The following is a 24,269-nucleotide window of genomic DNA, read 5'->3' as shown; positions in this document are numbered from 1 at the left end:
ATCAGTAACCAGACAAAAACTCAGCAAGACTATAGTAGCCTTGTTCTAGTAAGAGTGCTTTGTCTTCCAAAATATTGTATTTTTGTTACTTCAGGAGGGAAGACATTAAAAAGTTTCATCCCATTAGACATGAGATAGTTCTAAAATTAAACTAGGAGTACCAAAATAAGTTTATTAACTCTACAAATATTATTTCTTATTTATTGTCAAGGGATAAAGCAAAAGTCGTAAAGGCCAAACATTGGTTTATTAAAACTATTTTTTTACAATATTTTGTATATTATAGTATATAATTTCTAAACATTTGTGATGTATAAAATTATATGCTACCTAGTATTATTTACACAACAAGCCTATACAATAACTAGTAACCTGTTTTTGAACAACCTGGTTGTATTATCAATACTTGATTCTCTACTTTTAAGAACTCCTGAGGAAATGAACACACCCTTTCAATGTGATTTTACGCAAGATCCTATATCAATTATTATTTACTCCTTTGTATACTAAAGAAGAAAATCTTATAGTGATATAACAAATTGAAATTTGGGTTTCAATTGAAATACCAGTTTTTATGTTGGTTTTCATAAGCATCACCAGATGTCAAACAAATGAACCGATTTTGAACAAAATTCATATGAAAGCGTTATTTTTAATTATAGTTTTCTCATTTTTACAGCACAAATTTAATAATTTAACTCAAAACCTCAAAGTTCAAGTAAATCAAAGTTATTCTATTCTACGGATTTTAGTTAAATTGTCATAATTTTCAGCAAATTATGTGTTAGAAACTCTGTAATAAGTATTAGTTTCATTTTTTTAAACTACAATATTCTGATTTTGAAGAAACTCATCACTTAAGTTTAATACTCATCACTTAAGTCTTTCAAAATAGTTTTAAAAGTCATTTTTATATAAAATTTTAAACCACGATTTTACTACAAACTCAGATTTTTTCACAATAGAGCAATATATTATTTAATAACGACTAAATTTACATTACTTTCAACCCATTTATATCTAAAAAATTCTAGAAACAGAATTACATGGAAAATATGATGCAACTACTATAAAATATTAAATGATAATAATCTTATTAGATAGTGTATAACATTTATAATACCAAGGTTTTAATCAACATACCGTCAAGGTCATAATATTATCAGATGAATGTTGTGATAAAATAAAAATATCAGTTTATTTATTCCTTGTTATACCAATAGGCCAGTGAAACAAGTATTCATTAGAGGGATTCCCAATATTGCTTACAAGTTGAAAACTGTAGTTTAGGGGACTATGACTTAAATGTAATGCACATAATAAAAAAAAATTTGGGTTTATGCAGTATAATTTATTTATAACAATAAATCCTATTGTACTAGACATCGTTTTAAGAAAACATTCAGATGGCCAGTTTTTAATTTTGAATGATACATACATGTGGCTAAGGAGTTCGTACCAAACAGAATTTAATCATATTTAAGTAAGATATTCAGAAATTGATGATAATATCACAATATATGTTTATGTAACTTAACACTTTACCAAAACGATAAAAATATTTATACATTTGATTTACTACTTTAGTAAGCTTTTATTTTAATATGACCAATAACAATAAATTATTACATTGCTAAAATGATTAATATAATGAAGATTTCTACAACCATTAAATGTTATGGAACATAATCAGGCTACTATGTTGTTGGTCAGAAATTTACATCACTTAGTTTATACATTTTACAGGAAAGGAGAAGTTAAGCTAACATTATTTATAAATATTTACAAACAAAATAACACAATATTATAAAAAATATACACGCTGACATAAGTCAGTTAAAGCCTAATTTTATACTTGATAACTAACACCAAGTTTGAATTTCCATTCCAAGCCTTTATTAGTTTGTGGCGTTTCAAAAATAGTGTATAATAAAAAATATAAAATGTTTTTTATATAGTCAAAATCATTCAATATGAATAGTTTAAAACATGTTAAATATGTACCAAAATACTTAATTTCACCACTTTTCAAATAAAGCAGTTCATTATTTTACTTCGCTCTATCAAAAATAATAAATTTAAAGCCAAGATGATAAACTATCTTCATTGTTCTGGCTAATTTTTGATTATTCCTTAAAAAATAAAACTGAAATGGATAGTCAATATGTTGTATATTGCCAGTTTAGTATTGTCAGTAATATTATATGATAATTTTCTACCAAAGTTTTATCTATATTGTGTCTTCTGTTAAATTACAAACCAGAAACTGAGTAAAGTTATTGCTAAGTTGCTGAAAGTCTTTGGCAAGGAATGTACAAGTCTTGAGGAATGTTGACGACTAGGCAGAGACAGCCCCAGGGCCTGACAGGCCTGCCACTCTCACAAATCTGAAACAACATCTGGAATATTAATCGTATAAAAAGGTAAACTAACATAGAACTAATAAAGTAAATAATGTTTGACTTTTCACTTTATTATGAGGATTGAGGAATACGAAATCTCTACTAGGCTTTATAAATAAAATACTGGAATAGATAGAAAACATATTTTCCTTGTATCGGTACTTATAAACTATGCTGGCCACATTTATTTATTGACGCTTGTTTTTTATTAAAAATAAGATAAACTTACCTTACCTAACTACCTGACTGTCAATTAAGTGTTATAAACTAACCTACCAGGGAGCAAACAGCTGTACTCATGAATTTATACTTATTCACCATAACAATAAAGCTTTATCAGACCTCTGAAACATTTTGGGATACCCACAGGATACACTGAATTTGCAGTCAACAGATGGTACCTTGAGTTTCCAATCAAATTAATACTTATATATTGGGTTTTGAGTTACTTACTATGCACAAACAAATGAAAATCACTTGGCCCCACACCATGAAGATGGTAAAACACCCAACTAAGCTCAAAAACAGATATTGTGTTCGCTATGTAGAATATAGCAAAGTGTTCCTATATAAAAAATATGGTGTTCACAAGCTATATGTGAGGTTGTTCAAGTCTCACAGTAGGATTCAGCAAAATTCTTCTTTTGCTGTCTAAAAATGGTTCCAACACCTTTCTAAGTGATATGGATTGAAGCATTTTTCCATTTTGTTATGCGAGACAGTATGACCTCCCATCATTGATTATGTATAAATTCAGTATTAAAGTAGGACACTCATAGTCTCGCCACAAGTTAATTCTGTTCAGAAGGACTACTGCACGGAAATAACATAATTATGAATGTTTCTCAGTAATAGGTTTGTATACCTTCACTTATTATTTCGTAAAGGAGATTAACTATTATAATGTCCTCCATATTGCCTTACTATAATGAATTTTAGTAAAGCTTTGCTAATGGTTTAAGTAAAAGTAAGCAAAAGCAGTGGTATTATTGCCCTAGTTATTCCAGTAAATTAGCCCTTAGATAAGTTTCTTCTATTTTTTATGTATCTTGACTGTACAGACCGGGGATTGCTGCTTGATATTTTATAAGTCAGTTCTGGTAAGTTGTTGGACTAGCAGAATAGTACTTTCATTAAGTCCAAAGTGTTATCCTTGGTTTTTATAATAACCTACTAGAGGAGTCTACTGAACGCACCCATGGTCTCCTGCTGGATCTCCACCTTATAGGATGGGTTGTCGTAGGCGGCCGACTGTGCTTTGCGATGATTAGCAGCCGTGATGGGTGCCTTATTGTGGCCATGTTTCTTGGCCAAGATGAGTCCCAGGATGATGACGGCTCCGACAGCCAGAGTGGCTAGTATGGACACAGCCACTAGAGCTCCATAGTAGTCACTGCTCTCTACCAGCGGCGTAGCCTCCAGCTTGCCTTTAAAAAATCAGAAATCTGTCACTAAATGAGTACAAGAAGGGGTCAAAGGATAAAAATTTGAAAAATATAACCATTCACAATGAAAAATCCATTCAGAACACAAATTTAATGTCATTCAAATGACTTTTTTTAGAATATCTTATTTGTATATAATTTAATTACTAATGAATTTATTTCATATATTAATCCTTTAGTTCTTTTGATAAAATCCAGGGTTATCAATAAGATGTGCAAGAAAACCTAATGCCCATTTCCCCTGAAATCTGCAAAAAATTAGAGAAATCCTGGGTAAAGCGATTAGTAGTGCTAATTACCTGTCCATTGTTACTAGTGTTCTAAGCTTCAAATGTGTGAAGTACATAAAGGAGATGAAATAGAGAATACATGAACCACCACCTTTCTTTTTCCAAGTGTGGGAGTTGTACATGTTTTATAAAGTCTTTGATAACAAAATATTCAAGGGATGTTACTTACATACTTATTTAATTTTAAAATACAATTTTTTATTTAATACATTTATTTCATCGCATGATTTTACCTAGTTACACCCCTTTTTTGAAGCAATGAGTTTTTTAAGTGGCTTTGGATTATTGTCTCAACATTTTTGAAGGTACTGAAGGTTTGCTAAAGTGAACAGGACAAACCTGATAATATCATTCAACAAAACCTGCAAAGTAATATTTGAAAATAGAAAGCTACACATGTATTAGTATCACAATATATTTTAAATAAAAAACTATTCATCACACACCTTGTAAACTATCGCTGGCTGGCACGACACCTGGCTTTGTGGTGAAATCTTTTACATTACTCTTCTTGATCCTGCCATTAGTTAGGTACGCTTCTAGCCACAGATGATACCTACACAAATTTCATCATCAGTACTAGTTCAAATCAGGAATGGGAGTGTAGTAGTTGTGCAAACTGAAGATAGTCTTTTCCCACAGGTTTTAACACTAGAAGAAAGATTAATACCTATTTAAGTTTTGCCTCGTGTAAGAAGAAGTAAAAATAAAAGACATTTTTGTTAATACAATCTATATTATTACAAGAATTTCTTGATTTTTGTACAGCAATTTTAGGTATCTAAAACAATTATTTTAAATTACATATTTGATATCAATCAAAAGTTATTACTCTCTAGATGCCCCTTTTGTGAATTTGAAATACACCCAACTATAGGGTCCTGCCTCACGAGCTTCCTAAGTTCTAATGTTAATCTTATGACAGTATTTTTGTTTGTATAATGCTCAGAGAGTTATTCTCAATCCACTGACCAACATAATATAATATCAGCTTATCTCTTTATGATCGTTAATATATTTTGTAAATAATTAACTGATGACGATGATAGGTGCTTTATAGTGAGGAGATAGCTTGTAACACAAATATTTGTATAATTTTTAAGTAAACCTTAAGTAAGATGGTTCAAAATTTAACATACAAACATTTTAAAAGAAACTACTTTGTAGAATACTAAAAAAATAAAATGAAACATGTTTAATTAAGGTTAGTTACTTCAACTTTACAAATACTTTAAAAAATTAAAGTCTATGTAGTTATCTGGACCCAATTAAGGTAACTGGACTGAACTTTCAGTCAGGGAGTATTCCACACCATATAAAAAACAAAAATAAAGAAATTCCAAATAAAACATTGTACTTGGCTGCACTCTGGTTCTGCGGTTTTCTTGCTCTGCTTACTCAAACCTTACTGGTCCTAACAACTGTATTTTTTAGAAGCCAGTTTGAACTTGAATGTAAAAGGCACACACAAGGGTATTTATAGACTGTATTAACCCGCTCCTCAATTTGTCTTGAGAAAATAATAACAATGTCTGATAAGAATGTACTTAATAATAACTTTAGTATCAAATTAGATAAACTGTGCCAAATATCAGAAATGTATAATTTAGAGACATTAAGTAATATATCATGCCTTAACTCATTCACATATACTCTACAGAATACGTTTATAACACACACACACACACACATATATATATATATATATATATATATATATATATACCATATATATATATATATATATGTATACTATATATATATATATATATATATATATATATATATATATATATATGGTACTAAAACCAAATACAATCTAGATAATATACTGTTGCAATAGAAGAGGACACTTAGAATCATGTCAAAACTAAAAAGAACAGATTTTGTGAAACACATTTTTAAGGAATTTAGAATTCTAAATGATTTATATATAAATGATTTATTTATATATTATATACCATTTAGACAATTTGTCATGTTAAGCAATTTTGTATGGCCTCTTCAACTGACAATAGTCACTGCAACAACCAACCCTTCAGATTTTGACAGAACCCTGATCAGTCTGTGGTGCATTGTGACGCCAGTCTCATGCTTAAAACTATATTACGATAGTCAACCCATACCCTTAACTATTTGGTAAGAACTTTCTTTTAATAGAACATTTAATTCATTATATATGGAACCCAATATTAGAGTAATATAATTCCGGAGAGGACATCAGACATATAAGATTAAGAAATCAAGAAATCTTTTTTGTCTTTAAGCACTTGGCAATGCAATGGACAACGTCACTTTTTATTATATCTAAAAGTCCTACTCCTATCACACCTTTAAAATCCCATAATACAAGTGTAATGATTAGACAGTAAGTCAAAGTAAATTTTAGATATACGTGGTAGATGTGAATAACGCCACAATTCGGTCATTAACCCATTGACCTTGTATCACGGAACGGTTCCGTGACAGCTAGTCTGGGCTCAAAATTTATATCACGGAACCGTTCCGTGACAAGTACAGCGCCATCTAACTAATTTTTTTTAAACTCCTTTTTCAACCAAATGTTAGTATAAATTAGACTAATATTGTTGTAACACATAAGAAAACTGCAATACTACAGTTAATTGAAATTTAAATGAATAATAAGTTACTACAAGAATATTAGTGTACTACAAGAGAAAAAAAAATCAATATTCTTGGAATTTTCAGTATTTACAAAAAACATTTATTCTGACAAACTATGCATATATATACACATATTCTAGTATTGCTAGGTAGAGAAATACATTTCAAATAAAATAAAAGCAACAATGGGGTATTTTATTTTATATTATTTTGAGTAAAAATAATTTAAAAAATTCCAAAACTTGTTTAGTTTGTACAGCATTATTATTTTTAAATTATGACCAAATATATCACTATCTATTTATTATTAAAGCCCGTTTCATGTTAATCCAAAAAGATATAAAATATAACCAAATAACTTGAAAAATAAATTTTTTATAAACATATAACAAAACTCTTACGTTTTTAGCATTTTTAATAGGATAACTCCAGTTGAGCTGATAGTAAAAATATGTATAAGCCAATGGGTTAAAAAGAAAATAAAAGTAAAAATGATATTAGCAGCATCTCGTTAATCAAGAAAAATAAATATGGTATCAGTTTGTTATACAACACATCACAGTAGATAGGGAGATAGCTTATGCACAACACTAAAAAGGAGACAAGAAGGAGTGAATAATGTCAAATGAAACTTCTTTCAAATTTGACATTTCTTAAAGGTTTCATTTACATTCTCGAAACATCCTGTATTATTTTACTCTTACTATTATGTATTTTTGATACATAATATTAAGCAGGACGAGGTTGATCCAACACCTTCTATGCATTTACTACCAAGGGACCAAGGGATTTGGACTGGGCTCGTCATCAATTGCAACAGGATATTAATAGTATAATAAACTAAATATGAACATACCGAGTGTTGGGTTTGAGCCCCTGTATGAGGGTGTTGGGAGGAGCGTCCCGTTTGGCCACCTTGAAGCTGCTGAAGTCCTCCCTTTCTCCCTCACTCTGGTAGATTGCCCGGAAGATGTTGATGTACTTGTCCTCTGGATATGGGACTCCGGACCAGGTCAACTCTACTGATGACATCTTCACATGATGTACATCCACCACTAACTCAAAACTGTACGGGTCTGTGAATCAACCACACCAAGTTTTTATATACTTGTCTAACTATATTGTTATATACTATTTTCAAACAAAAAAAACATCACATCCATATAACAAACCTAGACTGAATTTCATAAACAAGCAAGACAATTTGTCTTGTGAATCCAAAAATGTAATTTGCCAAATTCAATGTAAAAAAATTTTCTGCAGGTTATATTATAACTAAAAAAACCTTAACAAGAAGAATGACAAGTCACATATATGAAAAAAGCACTAAGACAAGGAAAACTGTCGTCACTCACGGTCTAAATCATTAAGATTCCTTTGAAAACACTTATTTTGTAAAACCTATTTGGCAATGTCAAAATTCAAATCTGATCTATTTCAAAACACTTAAACAAGCACACCAACAGGTGGCATTAAAGAAAAAACCATGTACAACATAGATTAACATCAGTTGAATTGGCCAAAAAAGTATAAATTACAATACATCTGGAAGGAATATTTAGTTCGTCATCTGATATGTATGTTTATTTACTTTTTTTCTATTATGCATTATTTATTTTATACACTCATGCACTGAAGTGTAGTGCCAATGTTTTGACAAAGTTGTCTGTATAGTCATTTATTAAAAGTAGTATAGTATTCAATCAATCAATCAATCTTTATTTGCCTTTTTACATATGACATGCATTGACAAAGTCAGTAATATTGTCTAGATGACATGGTCAGAAACAAGCAATAAAACCAAACTATTCAGTTTTTAAAATATCATTACAGTTTAAAATTATTCTTTGAATATCAATATCATAATGAAAGACAATAGTTTAACAAAAGGAGATTTTAAAATAATTGAACAACAAAAGAATTTATAAACGTTTAACAGATATTAAATTAAAAAATATTTTAACTGATTGCACGTGAATTACTACAATACTAGCACAACAATTTGAAATCTTAGGATAACAGGTTACAATATAAGATTCTACAGATGAAATTTACAGTACTAAATAAAAAAAAGGACAGTTTCTAGATTAAAATTGAACAATTTACTGAAATCTCATTGTTGTTTACAAATATATGTTTTCAGTTGTAGTATAACAGATTTAGCGAGCTGTACAGTGGATCCTGTATACATTATTAACAAACTAAAATTTAATATCCTTGTAGTTACAAAACTCTGATAGGGTATAGAAAGGATTGTTCAAAAGCCAATGGTACAGTTTGTTTTGAAATATTTTTGTGGGATACTTATCTGCCAAATGTTTTACTTTGTTGAAGATTTTTTGAGAAATTATAATGTGGCTGTTTTGAGATTTGGCTAATCTAACATGATCTATGGCAATATTAGTTCTATTTCTAGTATAGTAGCTGTGTATATCACTTCTTAGAGTGAGAGTTTGAAAATTTTTGAGTAAATAGGTAACTAAATCAAAGATGTAGAGATTTATCACAGTTTGTAATTTAAGTTCAATGAACAGAGGCTTGCAGTGGTCCAGAGAATGGGCCCTCGCTATCACTCTATTAAATTAGCCTTTTTGTTTTCTGCATATTCAGTTACTAATGAAAGTGCAACACAAGACATTATTATTATGTCATTAAAAATATCAAAGTAAAATGTGAGTATGGTGGTTTTAATCATCTTTAGGTTTTGTGGTGAAACTGACAAGTAAACATACCGTTCTCGACAGCAGTGGTAATATCAATGCTCTCCTGTGCCCGAAGTTCTGTAGTTTGCTCAGGGAAAGGTATAAAGTAGATCCCAACCTGATAGAGCGTGTTGGGTTTCAGGTCTTCAATCACGTAACTAGTGACAGCCCGGTGAATCAGTGGAGTGGCAGAAAACACCTGTGTGAACACACGTAAGCATTCAGGCTTGTGATATCATCTCACATTACATGAGAAAATACAAAAATTGGAAATAATTGTTTACTGTTTTGAATAAAATTTTGTAATGTATTGTTTCAATAAATTTGGTTATAAAAGGATCTGTGTGTTGTTTCTGTAGTGACAGGATGATCAGGATGGGCAAAATTAATGTTAAGACCCACCTTTTGTCGAGATCCCATGTGGAGGGATAGTGGGACCTATATCTCAGTCATGTAACCTTGAAAAAAGAGAAAACTAGGTCTTTTCCAGCCTCTTCCAGCCAAAGCAGGCTGGGAACAGTACTCTCTCATGTTTAGGCTTGCAGAAACCTTTAGGAAGCCCCATCTACTTGAACAGCCATTTGCAGTAACTAGACCTATCAATCAACCCTTATATTCCAAACATTTGCAATTAGTGATGTGGTGCTCCTGGACCATGGGGTTGCCCATATGTAACTAATACATGAGTTTTTGCTGTACATAGTACACGTTTCACAGGAAGGTATAAACTAGCCAGAAGTGAATCCTTCTGGGACATCTCCAACACTTCACAAATTACACTTCAGCTGATCTAACCACTGACCTGAGCATGTGGCTCCTTATAACGAAGTTGAACTCCATCAATGAACTGAAGTTCAAACTCAGAGAAAGTTCTCCAAACAAGTTTCACCCATGTGGCATTAAGCTCAGCCACCCTCAGTTCTGGGTCTACAGCAATCTCAGGTGGATATGAGGTGGTTGATGTTTCTGGAACATATTCAAGGTTTCATTAGTTTGGCCATAAATAATACAAGAAATATCCTAGAATAATCTATGATTTAAGAGTTTTTAATATTTTGCTTATCTACTCTTTACACAGTTGAACCATATATTAATGATCTGTTCCTGTAATGTTTCAGTACTAATTTCAAAGTAGATTTGTTCCAAGATAAATGACTAAATATCTCCACCTTGCTTCTCCTGTTACAATTTGATCCAGTAGTGCATCACTATGACTGTGATAGGATCCAAAAACATTAAAGTTGCCCCTATTTGTTGTCCTTTATGGTGATCTGTAAGCATTTTTGGATGTCGACTAAAGTGCTAAGCACGAGTACACCAATATATACGTGATTGGCACGCAACTGGCTGTGTCAAGTGGAAACGTTCCTTACTTTCTGAATAGCTCTTGTATATCAAAAATGAAATTGAAAAATGCACATTCAGAACTTCAACTTGAACTGAATAAACTTGCTGCAAATGAGAACTTGAAAGAGAACAACAAGGCATGCCACAAGAATGTAAATCTTCCATTTTACACGTAATTTTTCAAATACTTTTGGAACCTAAGTTAATTAATTACATTGATTTATAGTTTATGAATAGTCAATAAGCAAATTGTTTCACATCAAAGTTTTTAATTTTTCGTTGCAGATCTATAAGTGACAACTTGAAGAGAACAAAACACGTTGCATGTAGAATGTTTCAGTTTTTGGGTCATCATATCTGTGAACCAACTTCTTAAAAATTACTTTTGTGAAATCCAATAGAGAGGAAATCTTTCTGATGAACAACTAAAATATATTTTTGTGATCAAAGAGCAAGCCAAGATGAACTAACATCATTGACCAAAAGCAACTGTACAAATCTCTCACATACATAAGAATAAGAAAATGACAAGAGATGGCTCAATAAAAAAATATGCGACCAATTTTTATAAACACAATTATAAATATTGATTTTAATAAATAAATAAACGTATCTAGTGAGACAATGTTTGACAGTTTTCTTTAGAAACCCATTACGGTGGCTAAGTTACTGTAGAATTCTCAATTCTTGGTATACCTATCTAACCATATTTTTTTAATAATATACACATGAAAGTATTTGGCCCGCCTGTCTTCTAAAATCTTTCACTTTGGCCATTGAATAAAAAAGTGTAGAGACCCCTGGACTATGTACCATGGTACCCATGTACCATGTGGTGATGTCATTAACATTGTATATAACCTACTTAATGCTAGAAAGACATTCTAACCACTTACAATCTCCATCTACACTGGAGAAGATTGAAATTAGAAGGTTATATAATCTGTTATGAATGTTTAATGTTCAGAGATGTAAAAGGTTTAAATAGAATACCACAAGTTTTATCATAATTTTACTTTAGTATTCAATGCATTAGGCATTTTTAACAAATAAATAAGTACTGTATGTAATTGTACTTACGAGTATAGTCATAAACTCTGGCACAATCCCAATAGACATTAGATTATGTAGAGAATAATGGAGTGACCAGACATTTTTTCAACTTCTAATACAGTATATTTTTATATATATATAAAAATAGTTGATTCAATTTTTAAAATGGTTTATAATACTTTGTTTTGCAACTCCTTTTGTTGCTTTCCATCACACACTTTTTAGTAATAAATGTCACAGACAAAGTTATGTAAACCATTAAAAAAGGCTTTCCGTATTATATTCCATTTCATAGGGTCTTTTGCTCTTTTTATCATAAGAAAATAATCAGTATTTATTTTACATCACATTTTACTTGGCTTCCTGTCCTCAAAAATTATGATTTAGTAAAGCAACACTTTGTAAAAAACAAAAAATGAGGTTTAAACAATATTTGGTCATTAAATATTGTAAATAAATTATGAGAGATGTGAAATGTGACACTGTGTGTGAATTTGGTCTGTATGTAGAAGAAGACCGAGAAGGTTACGAATTAAGAAAGTTTTAAGTTGTAAAACTAAGTATTATGAGCATTATAACAATTATTAGGAAACTCTGTGGAACTGTAATGAAATGGCATTATTTTATACAACAGATTTCTAATCATAATAAGTCTTGCATGTATTGACAATTTTCTACCATATATGAGGTGTGGTTAGAAAATAACAGGACAGAGGCTGAAAACAAATTATACTTACAATTTGGTGCTATCCCCATTCCTTGATATCTACACTGCTCTATGCAAATTTTCCACTATGTGAAACAATGATGCAGATCATTTTCCGTAACGCTGTTCATGACTTCCATCGCTTTTTCTAGTACTGCTTGAAGCTTGAACAGTCTCAAATCTTGTTTCTTTCAAAGCTGACTTGACTTTAGGGAACAAAAAGTATCACAGGCGCCAATTCAGGTAAGTAGGGTGGACGATCTAAGACAGGGATGTTGTGTTTGGCCAAAAACATCTTCACTGACAAAACTTTGTGAGAGGAGGATCTAAGACATGTTTTTCCACAAATTGTTACATTTTTAATGTACACACTCATATAGAACAGCCAGTATGCTAATGTAGTAATTCTGATTCACTTTCTGCCCCTCTGGTATCCAATCAATGTACACGATTTCTTTGATATAGAAAAAACATGGCCATCTTCATATCATTTAAACCACTCAAACACTTGTGTTTATGACAAACAGTTATCACCCTATACTTGTAACATTACAAATATTTTGCCTATAGATTTTCCAAGTTTGAAAAGGAAATTTGATGTTCAGACGCCATTTTTTCTGGATACTTAACATTTTTCTGAAGCAGAGACAAGGTTAATTGCTTATAACTGAGATAATGAGATAATGATTTATTTTCGATAAATATTTACAATTTAATCATAAATTACTCATTTGAAAATACTAAACCATCTTTAACCAGTTGCGATGGTTTAGCAATACATAAAAAACATAACTTACAAAGTCTACCTTTACAAAATAAATAGTGCGACGAGCTCGTGCAAATCTTAACCAACACAGTATGTACACTACCTAAATCAATAAAACAACATACAAAAAACAATAGTCAGAACATGATTAGACAAAAAGCAAAGCTTCACTTCTAATAAAAAAATATGTGACATCATAAGTAACATAACAAAATGTCGTAGCTAAGATATAATCAAATTGAAATTAACAAAGTTTCCACAAAAGAAAATACTAATAACAATAATGATTGAACTGTAATATTGTACTAAGTATCTGTAAAAGAAACAAAAATAACAAAAATAGCATAATCTTACTCAAAATATTATTTCAAACTTATTCACATTCAGCAAAATATACCAAATCAGACTATCTCAGATATGTATCAGTATTGACGTGTCCTCAAAGTTAAAAAGCCATTGCTTTAATTTATTTTTAAACCTAATTTTTGATCTACACAATTTAATGTCTGCTGGTATTTCATTAAATAGTTTTGCACCTAAAAAAATAAAAGATCTTGTCATTAAGGATTTTGAAACTTTTGGTTTTCTTAATAAATTGGCTGATTTACTACGTGTGTTATGATTATGCATTATAAGCTCGGTTTCATTATTGCCATACGAATAAAGAAAATTTGAAGAACCTTGAAGATATATAAATGTTGTAAAGGTAATATATTTTGTTGATGAAATAGATTAAAAGATGATTCTCTTTTATTTTTATGTAATATAATCCTAATATAATGATTCTGCACTGTTCTTACTTTTGTTATTAAATTCTTGAAAGTTCCTCCTCCCCAACAATGAATGCCATATTGTAATTTAGAGTTTATGAGAGCGAAATAGAGTATCTTTAAAAGCCTTTGGTCACATATATTCCTCAAAAAAATAAAATTTTCGAATGCTCCCTTTTAATCCTCTTGTTAGCTCCTCAATGTGATCCTTCCAAGATAAATTCCCTGTCTATTATAAACCCCCAAATATTTGAAGGATCCCACATTTTCTATGGCTAGACAATTACAATTTGGCTCACTTTGACAATTTAATGAATGATACTTAAATTGGATCTCTTCAAATAAGGGCCTATTCATTTTAAAATTTAAAACTTTTGTTTTTGAAACATTGACACACATTTTATTTTCTAAACACCAACTATTCAAGAAGGAGAGTGTTTCGTTTACACTGTTACATAATCTCTGGCTATCTATATTCCAAAACAAAAAATCAACAATCATCAGCGAACGCGGTTACCCTTCCTTCGAATTGGACTTCTAAAAGAATCATTAATAAAAATTAAAAACAAAGTAGCTGATAAAACGGATCCTTGCGGTACACCTTTTTTTATATAATTCCCGGTTACTTAAGCATCCCCTACACTTGACAATTTGTTCGCGTTCGGTCAAAAAATTGCCTAAAACCAGTTCAATGCATTTCCTCTAATTCCTATATTTTCCATTTTAGCCAGTAAACATGCATGATCAACCAAATCGAAGGCCTTACGAAAGTCTACAAAAACAGCTGTACATTTTGTTTTTTCTCGTTTATTTTTGTATAAACAATCTCCAAAAACGCGGACAACGCATGCTCCGTACTTTTACCTTCCAAAAATCCATATTGATTTTTACTGAAAAAATTAAAACTGCTGAAAAAGTTTAATAACCTTGACTTCATTGCCTTCTCAAATATTTTAGAAAACACAGAAAGCAAACTTATTGGTCTAAGATTATCCAGTTTAATTGCGTTAGATTTTTTAGGAATCGGAACTATGATACTTTTTTTCAGACAATTTGGAAACACCCCTGTATGGAAACTACAATTTATTATATGTTCAAGCAGAAGAGCAAAAATATCCTTACAACTTTTTACTAGATTGATAGTTACATTATCAAAACCACTAGAGCGTTTATTTTTCAAATTACTGATGATAGTTTTTAATTCTTCGCGATCAACAGGAGTTAAAAGAGAATGAACGTTGCTGTGCACTTGGCACGTTCCCAGTGTTTTATTAGTTGGCTAGTGCCGCTTGCCGTCGCTGTAGTTGCCGCCGCGCCACCTGTGTTGTCAACAATCAGCTGTTCGTGAACGTCAATTAAGTATTTGTTTATCGTGTCACAGATGGCTTGCGGTTCTTCAATAATCGATCCGTCATTTAAAGTTAACCTCTCAATGTCAGTTTTCTTTTTACATCCAGTGATATTATTGATTATTTTCCATTGTTCAGCCGAATTTCCATTATATTTAGTAAGTAAATTGTTGTAATACTCGTGTTTGTATTGTCTATTAAACTTCTTAAATTAAGAGAAAATCTATTAAAGTAGCTTTTGAAATGCATGTCATAGGGCCTATTTGACATTATCCTGTATAACCTATTTCGTTTTTTAATTTTGTCTAGTATATATTTATTTATCCAAGGGCTTTTGGCTTTTGCTTTACTCTCTCTGCGTGATATAACTTTACTTTCTGTACCTACCTCTATTGCTTTATTAACAATACTGTAAAATTTATCCATACACAGATTAACATCCTGTGAGTTAATTACCTCATCCCAATGTGAGCTTTCTAAATATCTTTTAAACCGTTTTTGATATTTAAAAAATTTGATTTCATCGTGGGATCAAAGTCCTTTTTACGACGGTTATTACTAAAATTGACTGCTACTAAACAATGATCTGATATACCTAAATTACAAATTCCAATTTTAAAAGAGTTCAAATACCTAAACCTAATAAACACATGATCTATGCACGTTTCTGTATCTTTACCCATCCTAGTTGGCTGTTTAAACTAAACATGAAAGACCATAATTACTCATTAAGGTCAAGTAGTTTTTTGAATAACAATTATCTTTTAAAATGTCAATGTTACCATCGGCTAAATACAATAAATTACCTTCTAAGGCACTCAATATAACCTCTAATTCCTCTAAAAAGTTTTTAATTGAGTAATCATGAAGTCTAGATATAAGAAACCAAAGTATATTGATATTATTCGCTTAAAATTCAAAATTACAGAGTCAGCATTTTTCATATCACTATGAATGCTATTACATATGATATCTGAAACATAAACCATCACTCACCCGAAGCATAATTGTAATTACAAGTCGCATACAAATTATATCCATCTAAATTATAGAGTCCTACTTCCTCTGACTTAATCCATATCTCACTGAAAATTATAAAGTCAAATTTTTTATTACAAACTATTAATTTGTGTTTGTAAAAAGTTAAATTTATTTCTTATGGATCTAACATTTAATAAATGAACAAAAGTAAAACCTTCAATACTAGTGTCTGGAAAAACATTATCTAGAGTATAAGAGACTGGCCAAATGACTTCTTCCTCATCATCCAAATTCATTTGTTGTTAACTATTACTGATTAATTAAATGTGCCTTAAATATTTTAAAATTCATTAGAAACATATTTTTTAATTAAAAATAATACTGTAGAAATAAATACAAATACCTTAGGAACATAAGTAGGTGAATAGACTTATTTTATTTTACACAAGTCCTGTTCGCAGTCGATTCGGATACACCTTTGGCCATCCTCGCTTCTCATAAATATCTTGCCCGTCATTGCACCAGACATACTTATAGTTAATTTCCTTTGCTTTCATCTTTGCCATCTGAGTAGGTTCTTGGTTTCCGGGGTCAGATGATCGTTCACGTAGACGATGTTGTTCGGGAACGCTGGGTTTAAGTCTTTAGCACTTAACTTTTTGTTTTTCTTGTAGGCTGCAATGCACGTATTCTTAAGCCTCCGGTCCCTAAGCTGACGATGAGTGGTGGTATGGCTCTAGGCTTGAATGTAGGCACTCGGTGAGCACCATCACATCTTTCTGCTTTCAGTTCCACACCCACAGTCCTCCCACATCAACGGCAATTAGGACAGGGTCCTCGTTGCTGGTTACAGGAACGCCCTGAATCTCAATATTTGATTTCCTCGAGTATTGCTCAATTTGTCTCATTCTCATCTTTAAACTATCCACTTCTTCTCTTAGCTCCTTATTACTAGCCCTAATTTGTTGATTCTCGCTCTTGAGCTCCTTATAGTTTTCAGTCAGCTTTTTCATATTTTCATTTGCCTTGTCTATGGTATCTGAGAACATTTGCAAAGACTCCCCTAAATTCTTCAAACTGCTTGCCATAGTTCTTGAGCTCAGCAACAATGTCTTTCTTGAATTCATGTAAAATCTTTACTAACATCTCTTGTGTCAAAGCTTGAGATTTTCCACAGCCCTCACTAGCATCAACTTGATTTTAGTCTTACAATTACTACATACCCATTCCTTTTTTGATCCTCTAGTTTTCAGTGCCTCTGATGTTACGCCAGCACATCGTAAATGGAACACACATTTGCATCCACCAGAACAGGTTATAGAATCAGTATCATCCCCCAAATCATTCTTACAGACGCTACACAAGCCCGGCATACTTGGTTTATCTTAATTCACAATATTTTATTACTTTTACAAGTATTACTTAGATTGCACAATTAACCTAACCTCTACGCTGCGGAGCCGGCTGAGACACGTCCGCACGGTACCAAGCACTGAGGACTGGCGCTACAGGCGGAATAAATAACCCAGAAAAAAAGTCGTGGGGTGGTGGCAGGAGGAGTCACATGACTGGCTGTAAGATTCGGCCTTATTGCGTTTGTTCTATGGCTCCGCTAATATTAATCCTGTTATTTTCTAGCCACACCTCATATAATAGTGCTTATTTTGGTTGATACGCAAATGTAATTATCCAATATAAGGTCTGAAGACCAATTAGTAAGGAATAACAGGAATATACAGAACAATCTTTTAAGAACTCACGTCTTGGTAAAGTCTTGACAGTCAGGATACTGCTGACTGGAGAGTTCTGCAGGTCTCGCATCACGATGGAGATCTTAATCTTGTACGTGGTGTCTGGTTGGAGGCTTCCTAGCTCAAACTCAAGTTCTGGAGTGGCAATGAGATCATCAGGGGGAGCCAGTACTTGCTGTTCCCAAGTGGCTGGGTCGCTGTTCCTGTCACAAATAGAAAACTATAAAAACAAAATCTCTCCAAAGAGTTCAAATCCAAATTGAAAATAAAACATTACAAAATGTTATTAGAAACTATGGTAATGCCTATATTACTAATCTATATATATAAAAATGAATGTTTGTATGTTTGTCCTTTATGGAATCGTGAACTATTGGACCGATCATGATGAAAATTTGTACGTATATGTATTTTTCCACGGAGAAGGTTTATAAGCTATGCCCATCCCTTTCCCGATTCAGGATTCCGCCCCACTGGTTACAGAAATACCCATAAGAAATGCATTGCAGCAAACATATGTTAACGTCTTTTCAAATTTTTAATCAGCTGTTCTTTGTAAACATATATTACACTTATAGTTTTAAAGCATAGAGTAAGCTTAAGAGAAACGACAAATTTTGTTTAAACTGTTTTTGCAATCACTGTTAAACATAGACTTTACTATCCAGATAATACAATTCAAATTTGACGTAAAAATTCACCTTTAACTGCAATATTTATTTAATATAAACCATGCTCATGCTTGATCAGAAGAGTAATGCAGATATCATAATTACTATCTTACGTTGGCTACAAATATAAAGAATGTTATAAAATCAACCTTAGTTGTTTTTTTTGACAGAAGTATGGTTCTCAAAACTCCGTGTGTACATATTCTCTCGATCGAGACAACAAAGCAAGCTCAATCGTGGCATCGGAGATATAACTAATTTAATCTAAAATTTATTATAGTAAAAAAAAAAAATTACTAAGTAATATAAGGACTTCGGTTCTTAAGATTTGCGTGCGAAGCCGTGGGTAACAGCTAGATAGAGGCAGGAATATGGTACATACCTTCATAATACGCCCAAGAGGCTCACGATGGAACGACTATCAATTATCTCAGCAATGTTTAGAATGTGATAGAAAAAGAATAAGTGAATATAGTGTACTGTTTTCAACGGGAAATTGCGTGCGAAGCCGCGGGCAACTTTTTGCAAAAAATTATTGAAATACGCAGCAAAGCGCGCCGGGCCCGCTAGTGGTAATATAAAAAGAAGGCAGTAAGGTGCATCTCTGGTAATAATAAATAACATATTCCATAGTAACTCAGTGATTTCTATCTCCTGTTTAACTATTTAACTTTTCTAATAACTTGACCACTAGTTAATCGCTAGCAATGCACAAAGATCATCTATCTTGACCTATTTGATACCTTTACTTTCAGGCATGGAAATTTTGCAATTAAAATATTCTGTACCCAATTTTAGTTGCATGTTGATGTTTACCATGCTCGAGATACATCTTGCAATACTAGTTTCGTGCACATTGCTACGTTCGAGTTTTCTCATTTAAACTTATCATCTGTTTTGCTTTTGTGGCAACAGCCGGTATATTATGTTATATATTTTGTTATTTGATGCCCTATTACGTCAGAAACAAACATGAAATTGCTGCCCGATTGGTACTGCAGTGTTGTGGATATTCAAACTACTTGGGTGCCACATTCATCACACTGTATACAAGTTTGGAAGGACTTGTCTTGTTTCAGCTTGTTGTTTTATGAGTGTTGATAGTTGAGTAGTTATAGAATTATAAATTTACATTTCCAACTATTATTGTTGCAACTGAATATATATATATATATATATACGAGGGGGTACCCAAAAAAAAAACCGGAATTATTTTATAAAAATTATATATTATCAAATTTTTTACAATACGACCTTATCTCCTTCAAAATAATCTCCATTACAACTAATACACTTGTCCCAACGGTATTTCCATTGATCAAAACATTTTTTGTAGTCATCTTTAGAAATGGCTGCAAGCTCGAGCTTCGTTTTTTTCTTAACCTCTTCAACGCTGTCAAATCGTTGACCTTTCAAGCCTCTTTTCATGTGTGGAAATAAAAAAAAGTCGCATGGAGCGAGGTCAGGCGAGTAAGGTGCGTGGGGCAGCGGAACCATGCCGTTTTTGGCTAAAAACTGCCTAACTGAGATGGCTGTGTGTGCCGGTGCGTTGTCGTGGTGGAAGAACCAGTCTCCAGTCTGCCACAAATCGGGTCTTTTTTGGCGAACACTGTTGCGCAATCTTCTTAAAATCTCCAAATAAAATGTTTGGTTGACAGTCTGACCTGGAGGAACAAACTCAGAATGAACAATGCCTTTAGCATCAAAAAAGCAAATCAACATGGTTTTGATGTTTGATTTGACTTGCCGACATTTTTTTGGACGAGGTGAAGATGGCGACTTCCATTGGCTTGACTGTTGCTTCGTTTCTGGGTCATAACCATAGCACCATGACTCATCACCAGTAATTACCTTTTCCAGAAAATCGGGATCATTTTCGAGATGTTCTTTCAGAAGGCGGCAAGTTTCAACTCGATGTGCCTTTTGATGGTCAGTCAGAAGTCGAGGAACAAATTTGGCAGCAACCCTTTTCAGTCCTAAATCTCCTGTTAAAATTCGCTAAACCGAGCTCCAAGTTAACCCACTACTCTCTGATAGTTCCTCAATTGTCTGTCGACGGTCGGTGAGCACAAGTTCACGAATTTTCTCAACATTTTCGTCCGTTCGAGAGGTTGATGGACGTCCAGAACGAGGTTTGTCTTCAATCGACATGTCGCCATTTTTAAATCGAGCGAACCACTCGTAGACCTGAGTTTTCCCCATAGCATCATCTTTGTAAGCTGTATTCAACATTAAAATAGTTTCTGCAGCATTTTTACCAAGTAAAAAACAAAATTTCACAGCTGCACGTTGTTCACTTAAACTTGCCATGACAAAAAACAAAACAAGAACAAAACAGGGTTAGCGAAAACAGTCACTACGAACGAACAGAATGCACTAGGACAACGGAACTGGGGTCACTGAGCTCACAATGGGTTGCGCGACACACGCCTAGCGGCAGGAATGTGTACTACACGCTGCCGGCTGCCAGCAATACAATTCCGGTTTTTTTTGGGTACCCCCTCATATATATATATATATATATATATATATATATATATATATATATATATATATATATATATATATATAGTATGAATTAAATTCTGTTTAGTTTTTTATGGATAAAAGTAAAGGAAAGGTACTCGGGACACCTTTTTAGGAAACAGAAAGTTTTTAGTCACTGTTACTCATTTCCCCAAAATGGAACTTTGGAGGAGGGGGGCTCAAAATTTGTAAATGTAAATTTCCTATTGAAGGAAAATAAAAAATAATAAAAAGTAACCATGAGTAAATTGCCTTCATGCGACCTCTCGCATCCAGGAAGGTTGTGCGACCTCTCACTTGTTAAATTAATTTTTTATAACTTTTTAACTGTCATTATAGCAATGCTATAAAAACATTTATAATTGAAAAAGGTTCTAAGCCGCTTTCAACAATAGATTTGAATCAAAATAACAGTTGAGACTACAGCTCTGGTTAGATTTTACGGATGATTGGAACTGGCACCAAGAACTCACTGCCTGTCTGATGTGTATCTGAGCTCCACTCGGCCATGTAGACCCACCAACACTCCGGGCACAGAGAAGATCAGGCGGACCGTAGAGTCGTCAATCGCCTCCAGAGTGTGCACCTTAATTTCGTCTGTTGAACATAATTCCATTTATATACATTAGTTTGCCCAGTCTATCTTATTTATACACGATTATATAGCTAACAAATCAAAGAATCTATAAAAGGAATGTTTATCTATTTTATAGATTCTTATGAAAAGCCTATAAGAAAAGGCAAAAAGGCTCTAGGTCTGGTTCTTTTTTTTATTTTAGAGTCTTACAACTGGATTCAGTCAAGTAGGTGACTACATCCTTAAAAGTCCTAGGAATTAAGGCTCAAAATAATATAAGATCTCATCTCTTCTGGTGTCCAATCAAACAAGAGCCTGTGCCAATAGTAGAAATAGTGAATACTTCATAAATGGATAGCTTGGTCAAAAGCATGACTTCATTTAGTTTTGGACAGAAATCACCAATGAACTTCCACTGGCTTTTGCAAAAATATGAATATTCTTTATTCAAATGAGCTGATTTAAGTATACGTTGTAAATAGCAATGTTATTATCTTTTTTAAAACACCTGTTGGTGTTTTCAAACAATTGGACATTAAAAGAATCCCCATGGACTCTGTTACTTCTGACAGGATATATATTCCACCAAAAGAAGCATAAGCTGTTATTTAATATTTCCACTACACACAGAATAGTAATATATACTATTTGAAGCAGTATTTATAAAACAATCAATCGCTTTTACTCAGGTCGATCTTCTAAGTCAGAACTTAAAATCAAATATAAACAACTTATCTTTATGTTATATTTGTGAATTTATGTTTAATTTTGGAAAATACATTAAGCATCCTATTTTTATCTCATACATACATAGTCTTTTCATATTGTGTTTGTTAAGCTTTTAACAATAAAATTTGTTTTATGCTGTATGGAAAAAAAAAACTATGCTTTTAAATCTTGTTTTCATTTGAATAGCAGTACTTGAATTTAAACACATGTTGTTACAGAATGCTATTTATCAATAATTAATGCTTTAGGATGTAACATTTCATAATTGCAGAACAATAGTTTTCTTCTATATGAGCAATCTTAAATAACAGAAGAAATGTTCTCCCCTATTTTTCCGTACAGATTGTTGTTAGGTATCTTATTTTAAAAGTAGGGCGTACAGTTACAAATTCCTATAGAGCATACTAATCACTGGGAATTACACAAAAAAATTTGGAATTTAGTCCTTAAGTAACTAGCAATAAAGTAAAAATGGTTAAGGCATTTGGATACATATAGTCTGTACCTCTAAAATAAGACTGCTTGCAAAATTGCAACCAAAAATAAGGAATAAATATGATTATGATTTGACGATGTTAGGGATAAAACTCAAGCTAGCTGATGATACAGCCAGGTCTTAAAAGTGTCAACTGTTTAGCCACTTGTTTAAAATTACAATTAAAATCAAAATACATTGATTCTATGTTAAAAGTTCTTAATATCTTACTTGGATCCTGGTTTCCTGGATGTGGTGGGAATCCATTTATCGGTAAATTGTTGTTAAAGCCTGAAAAGAAATTGTTATTCTTATTAGAAAAAATAAAAAATACATAGAGATAAAACATTTACAATGTAAAATAGATTTACACCAGTCTTGGAAGAAAACAAGATAATGTAGATTTCAAAATGTGTTGTTTAACACTAGATCTGTGTCGACTTATACAGATGCTTACATAACCTGGGTCTGTTGTACAGACGTGTCAAACGTTGATGGAGAGTTTTGGTAATGACATCAAATTACTGAATTGGAAGTGTTTTTATTTGAATACCTATTAAAAGATTCCATAACATAACAAACTGGCTAACCTGGCTGTACTAACCATTTTACATAAACACTGCTATTTTAACCCATAAAATATAATTATAACATAGCCGATCAAAATTATCATAGAAACAGTGATAACATGATCATACAACTGTACAACATTAATTTAATTTATAACTCTCTAAAACCAAATGTTTGTGATTAAATAATTCTTAATACAAAGATTACATTAACACATGGAGAATAATTTGTAATAATAGATAGATAATGTACAAAAATTAATATGATGGATGTACATGCCTAAAATCTGTTTCACTCAATAACTAAATTGATTATTTTGTAGTATTATGTATTTCATCGTGTTGGCTATGCTTGACTGTATCTATAAATGGCCAAGCATTAGTTAGCCATCCTTGAACTCCATTTTCCATTACGTATTTTATCTGCACAATATTTAATATTCTAAGAATTATTCTATATTTATATACAAACAACAAATTCTCTCTCTCTCTACACAAAATTAACATTATTATGAAAATTTCCAATAATTTCTAA

General features: G+C 32.0%; 1 protein-coding gene across 1 annotated transcript in view; it reads right to left on the bottom strand.

Annotated features, from left to right (window-relative positions):
- Positions 1 to 225: 225 nt before the first annotated feature.
- The window catches only part of LOC124352792 (putative epidermal cell surface receptor), a 52,996-nt gene continuing 28,952 nt past the window's right edge, over positions 226 to 24,269 (bottom strand). The window contains exons 7-15 of the mRNA XM_046802466.1: positions 23,397 to 23,456; positions 21,858 to 21,981; positions 18,197 to 18,390; positions 10,267 to 10,430; positions 9,495 to 9,663; positions 7,619 to 7,838; positions 4,584 to 4,693; positions 3,599 to 3,829; positions 226 to 2,387 (exon numbers count right to left, since the gene is read on the bottom strand). Coding sequence (XP_046658422.1) covers positions 2,380 to 2,387; positions 3,599 to 3,829; positions 4,584 to 4,693; positions 7,619 to 7,838; positions 9,495 to 9,663; positions 10,267 to 10,430; positions 18,197 to 18,390; positions 21,858 to 21,981; positions 23,397 to 23,456 — 1,280 coding nt within the window. The 3' untranslated portion in view covers positions 226 to 2,379. The remainder of the gene's footprint in view (positions 2,388 to 3,598; positions 3,830 to 4,583; positions 4,694 to 7,618; positions 7,839 to 9,494; positions 9,664 to 10,266; positions 10,431 to 18,196; positions 18,391 to 21,857; positions 21,982 to 23,396; positions 23,457 to 24,269) is intronic.

Source organism: Homalodisca vitripennis, chromosome 1, assembly GCF_021130785.1.
Source record: "Homalodisca vitripennis isolate AUS2020 chromosome 1, UT_GWSS_2.1, whole genome shotgun sequence".
Classification (NCBI taxonomy): Eukaryota; Metazoa; Arthropoda; class Insecta; order Hemiptera; family Cicadellidae; genus Homalodisca; species Homalodisca vitripennis.
This window is presented reverse-complemented; position numbering and strand designations above follow the sequence as displayed.